The sequence below is a fragment of the Zingiber officinale genome, chromosome 9B (genome assembly GCF_018446385.1).
Source record: "Zingiber officinale cultivar Zhangliang chromosome 9B, Zo_v1.1, whole genome shotgun sequence".
NCBI classification, from domain to species: Eukaryota; Viridiplantae; Streptophyta; class Magnoliopsida; order Zingiberales; family Zingiberaceae; genus Zingiber; species Zingiber officinale.
The window spans coordinates 35,578,084-35,584,223 of NC_056003.1; the positions used below are offsets into that span (position 1 = coordinate 35,578,084).

At 39.0% G+C, this 6,140-nt stretch overlaps 1 protein-coding gene across 1 annotated transcript; it reads right to left on the reverse strand.

Moving 5' to 3' along the window:
• Positions 1–2,280: 2,280 nt before the first annotated feature.
• Positions 2,281–2,901, reverse strand: LOC122022930 (G-type lectin S-receptor-like serine/threonine-protein kinase At4g27290). Its single transcript, XM_042581034.1, has one exon. The coding sequence runs from the start codon at positions 2,899–2,901 to the stop codon at positions 2,281–2,283; it is 621 nt and encodes a 206-aa protein (XP_042436968.1).
• Between the last annotated feature and the right edge of the window lie 3,239 nt (positions 2,902–6,140).

The following is a 6,140-nucleotide window of genomic DNA, read 5'->3' on the forward strand; positions in this document are numbered from 1 at the left end:
GCGCGTACCTGCGTACGAGGGATTTCTCCCCTTTTATGTGTCCTCCTGCTAGAACCTGCCCCCTTGTCAGAAAACGTTAGACGCCCGGCTTTGTCCTCTAGTCCTGGACACCTGTCGCGCTGCTATTTGTTGTGAAAGCATCTTTCTGTTTAGGAACCTCCGCCTTCGCACTTGGGTTTTGTCTTGTAATGAGGGACAGCTGGCAGGCTACTACTGGCTATGAGGGCATCTTTTCGTTTCAGGAACCTTCGCCTTCGCCCGCATCGTTGGTATGTAATGATTACCCCTGACGGACCGTTGAGATTCTCCGCTCCCGTATTACTTAGCTCCTCCGATCCATTGTGTCCCCGCACCAGCCTGCACCTGTGGTTCGCATTTCCAGGCCTCCAACTCGCAGACCTGCAGCCCTAACTGTCTAGACATAGCTACGCTGATCTTCAACCTGCATCCTGCGCTTTGTACTTCCTGGCCCTCAACCGCAGGTCTGTAGCTCGGGCTGCTTCTGATCAGCTCTGCCGCTTCCGACCCATTGGCCTATACTTCCAGTTCTGGACCTCTGCTTAGCTCTGCCGATACCGACTTGCATCCTGCGCTTTGTACTTCCTGGCCCTCAACCGCAGGTCTGTAGCTCGAGCTGACTCCGCTCAGCTCTGCCGCTTCCGACCCATTGGCCTATACTTCCAGTTCTTGGCCTCTGCTTAGCTCTGCTGATACTGACTTGCATCCTGCGCTTTGTACTTCCTGGCCCTCAACCGCAGGTCTGTAGCTCGGGCTGCTTCTGATCAGCTCTGCCGCTTCCGACCCATTGGCCTATACTTCCAGTTCTTGGCCTCTGCTTAGCTCTGCCGATCCCGACTTGCATCCTGCGCTTTGTACTTCCTGGCCCTCAACCGCAGGTCTGTAGCTCGGGCTACTTCTGATCAGCTCTGCCGCTTCCGACCCATTGGCCTATACTTCCAGTTCTTGGCCTCTGCTTAGCTCTGCCGATCCTGACTTGCATCCTGCGCTTTGTACTTCCTGGCCCTTAACCGCAGGTCTGTGGATCGAGCTGACTCCGCTCAGCTCTGCCGATCCTGACCGGCCTCTGTGCTCTGTATTTCCTGGCCCTCTACTGCAGGCCTATGGATCAAGCTGACTCCGCTCAGCTCTGCCGATCCCAACCTGCGTCTGTGCTTTGTACTTCCTGGCCCTTCAGCGTAGACCTGCAGATCGAGCTGATTCTGCTCAGCTCTGTCGATCACAACCTGCTTCTGCGCTTTGTATTTCCCGGCCCCTACTGCAGGCCTGTGGATCGAGCTGACTCCGCTCAGCTCTGCCAATCGTGACTGGCCTCCGTCAGCTTGACTTTTTGACCGCCAAGTCACCATGACTATTGACTGCCACTTCCTCTTGACTTTTGACCGCCACAGGGCCTTGACTTTTATAATCCTTTTCTCTTGGGCCCCTCCATCACTAACCGTATCAATACTCAATCTCCTCTTCACTAGAATCGCTATTAGGCAGGCTTTGGACAGATCTCAAAAAGTACGAACTTGTAACCTTCAGCAGTTAAGACAATGTCTAAGTTTCGTTTCCAATCAATGTAATTGGGACCAGTAAGTTTATTTTCTTTCAATATAATAGCAAGAGGATTGAAAGTCATTTGAAATCCTAATAATCACAAAATATTTGGTCAAAACTTTAGAATTTAAAATAATATTGATTCCTCAAATAATATCATTTAAATTCACCAACACCTCAAAACATCATGAATTTTGTATGTCAAGATAGTGTGAACGTATACAAATTCAAACATTTGTAAGAGGAGGTTTTACCCATTAATTTTATTATATTGTCAACATAATTTTATGACAAATAAAATTAATAGTTGATTTTTCTTCGGTCACACAAATAATAGCAGTGATTCCGATGGGGAGGATACTATTAAATGTGCCTAAGTGTATACCATTACTTGATACTTAGTCCATTAAATAGGATTGTGTCCTTTCAGATGGAGAAGATCACACAAACCTAAATAATTTCCTATAATCATCCATAAAGGGAGTTTGATCTAGTGATCCACAAATAAACTCATCCGATGTGAAGGAAGGCACTCGAAGCCAATGCACATATTTGAATGCATCACTTACAAACCAGTAATGGAGACCGTGGAATTTAAATAATTTCTCTCCCACTTAGTTATTTAAAACGAGGAATTTTAACATGCACACACACAGCATATATAAACAGCATAAAAGGCAATAAATATGAAAAATAATTTTTCAACTTGAGTTGATAATTCTAATAAGAGAAAGCAACCAGCTGGGGTACGCCGGCCACGTCGATGCCCGCCACGTAGTCTCCTGGAGACGGATCGCTGGAGGTCGCCCACGAGGTGAGGTTGCGGTTCAGTCCGGTGCTGAGGTTCCACCCAAGCTTCATCCCTGGGAGGAGGGTGTCAGTAGGGTGGTCGAAGCTCTGCCACGCGGCTGAGCTGCTGGGGTCGCTTCCGTTCTCCATGACGACGAAGTTGCCGCTCTCCAGGAGTCGCGCTTCGGGTTCCGCCAAAGCCGGCGAGCTCGAGGACCAGTAGATGGTGGAGCTTCTTCCGTCGGTGAGGAGGAGACTTCCGTTTTCCGACATGGAGAGGTGCCCGGAGCGGCCGGTGATCGGTCTGCCGCGGTTGGCGACCCAAACGACGGTGCGGGCGGAGATGTTGTACCAAATGCCGATGTAGCGGTCGAGGGAACCGGCAACGGGGCTAAAGAAGCCCAATTGGAATCTGCCGCCGTCCGAGGTCAAGGTACTTCCATCGTCGGAGATGGGCCGTCGTGGCGTTAACGTGTCGCCGGCGTTGGAGGGGGAAGTAAACGCAGTAGAGAGTAGCAAGCAGAGGAAGGAAGCAATAACGGCGCTCTTCATCGTGATCGATTTCCGAGGGAGATGCTGCAATGTGGGAGCTTATTTATAGCATGTTTACTGAGATGGACTCATTTGCGTAGATCTTCAGTTGTTGACTTTTGTTTGGACAGTATAGTCAAAGGGATTAATTAATAGATGCTGCAAGGTAAGAGCTCATCCATAGCATATTTACTGAGATTGACTCATTTGCGTGGATCTTCAGTCGTTGACTTTTGTTTAGATAGGAAAGTCAAAAGGATTAATTAATGGATAAGGCCGCAGCCGGAAGCCGGCGGCCTCCAGGTTGATGGTCCGGTGAGTATGAAGAGAGTATAAGTTGAAAAGAAAAATGAAACTGATGTTGACTTGAAAATTTTAATTAGGATGATCCTTCCCTTACAAAAATCTTTTCGCTGACAAAATCTAAGGAAAATCTCCCTATTTTTACATTATCATGTGATAAAAAGGTGATTCGCTCACCCCGAGGGGATGACTACTAGTTATTAGTGCAAATAGCTAAGACATGAGGGAGGTTATACTTGTTTACGCCGAGTTTCGATCCTAAAATCTCGTATGGTAACACTCCATGTCTTAACCATCGCACCGCCCCAAAAGGACAAAAAAAAAAAAAAAATTAGGGTGAATCAGAATCTAAATAATTGACCCGACGTACCGAAAAAATAGACGTGTTTGGATTGATTGAAAAGGTAATTTTATAACTTTATGTAAGTTAGTCGATTTAAATGAGTTAGTCGATCGAAAGTAGTCTTTGAATCAAACAAACAAAATGATTAATAAATCAAGTAATTCTAGATAGGCTGAATAATTAATCCATACAAATGAATCAAATAAGTAACTCCATTTGGATGGTTTTAAGAATATTCATATCAATTTCTCTATTATTATATTTAAAATTTAGGATAAATGATCCATTTTATTAAATTTAGATAATCATTTTTCACTACACATTATATCAAATACCCTAAAATTTTCATTATCCTTAATTTTTTTATTATTTTCTTCTCTTTCTTCTATTTTTTATTATTATATTTATGAAATGAGTGGAATGAGAGATTGAGTGGAAGGAGAGAGATTAAAAAAATATTATTTTATTTTTATGATAAAGATTTCATTCCCTAAATTTAGAGAATCATTATTCATCAAATCTAAATTTAGGGAATGGATATGGTAACTGATGCAGATCCAAAATTTAAGATAAAATTTCTGGATAAGATAATTGATATGGATGCTCTAACAAAACTAATCCATCCTAACAATATGAATTAGTTTATCCAGATGAACCAAATAATCATTCAATTAGATGATTTAACTAAGTGAAATGAGAGCCCAATAAATTAATATATCTAAATTACTCAAATGAGTCAATTTGTGGAGACATATACACCAAGTTATTTTATTGGGCCAACTAGGCCATCCCCAATATGACCAATATAAATCAAACCAAGTCTAACTTGACACATGATACAAATTGGCTAATTAGTTCGCTTATTTACCACTTCTATTTCAGGAATTATATATGTATAAAATATTTAGAGAGTTCTCACATAAATGGCTCCTTAATTTCTAAAATTTATATTTTTATCATCTTTTAAATTGATCCACGATAACCACTGTGACTATAACTTCAACAATGTCGAAGCAATTTCGATAAACTTAAAATGATTTTAATAAAATTTGAGTAATTTTAACTGTAGTAATTTATCAAGTTAGAATATTCTTTCTAGCAACATCATTGCAATACTAATGTTATAATAGGGACAATAGAATAGGAATAATACAATATATAGAGGATTGTTATCTTACACATTCAATAGTGCCCATCTTGTGAATATTAAGTTTTTTTTTTAGTTTTTTAAAATTTATATAGTTTTAGTACTATAACTTAACCTCTAAACCTTAAAAAGTAAACCCTCTAGAAAAAATAAAATAAAAAAATAAAATACACTTGGTGCTAACAAAAGGTGTGTGTAGAATAATAATAATAATAATAATAATAATAATAATAGAGTTCCTTGTTGGTAATAATGAAAATGAGGTGCTTTTTAATTTTTTTTTGCCCTCTTATAAATTGATTAAAGGTGTAATCGAGTTGAGCCGAACCGAATCGAACCGAACTGAGCCGAATTCTTGAATGTTAAGTTTGGCTTGTTTATAATCGAGCTGAGTTTGAGTTTTATTTAACGAATATATTCATGGCTCATGAATTTATTTGAGCTTTTATCGAGCCTAAATGAGATTAATAAATATAAATTATAAATTTAAATATTTATTAAAAAATAAATTATATATTTAGAGAAAATCATAATATTCTTCTTAAAATTTATAATTTTATTCTAATAAATAAATTTAATATATTTATCTATATTTTTCATAAGTAGAATATAAAATCTATAATTCAATATCAAAATTATTATTATTTATTTACAAATTGATTCATGAGTTTAATAATGAACATGTTCACGAACTAATGAGTCGAGTATTGTAAAACTTGAGTTTGATTTATTTATTTTAACAAACCTCATTAAATGAATTCAAATAAATTTTTATTGAATCGAGTTTCAAATATCTCACGAACGACTTAATTTATTTAAGTCCCTAAAATTGATTAGATGAGATATTAGGTATTTGGGCCGTTACTAAGACAAATCTAGCCCAGTCATCCACTGCATGTTGGCTACTCTTGGGCAGTGTTATTGTACCTTAAACAATTAATACTTTAGATAAAAATGATTATATATATTTTGTTTACTTTGTCAAATTGTTAAATTAAATTAAATTTAAAATTTCCCAAACATTTTCTAGTTTTCTGGCAATTTAGTAAAGGGCACAAATAGATTTCTAAATTAACTAAAATGTGCATACTATTTTATCATTTAACAAAGTGGTGGGTACTTAATTATATAATTCTACTCCACCTATCAAAATTAATTTTTTCTCTTTCTCTTTCTTCTTTCTTCTTTCTTCTTTCTTCTCTCCCATCCATGCAAAACTCTTTGACCCTACAAGTCATCCGAATTGGTATGTGGCAGGTGTTATCACAATGAGGTCACAGGGTCGATCCTCGAGACAGCTGGAGAATAAATTCTTTATCCCCATATTACACCCTGTCCGTCACATACTCGCTCGGATGCTACGATTTATCTCCCTCATGATGACCTTGGGTCAGGTACGACGAGGACGCTGGGACGAACGTTTCATCTTTTACCACAATACATGCAAAACTCTTTTATCTTTCTTCT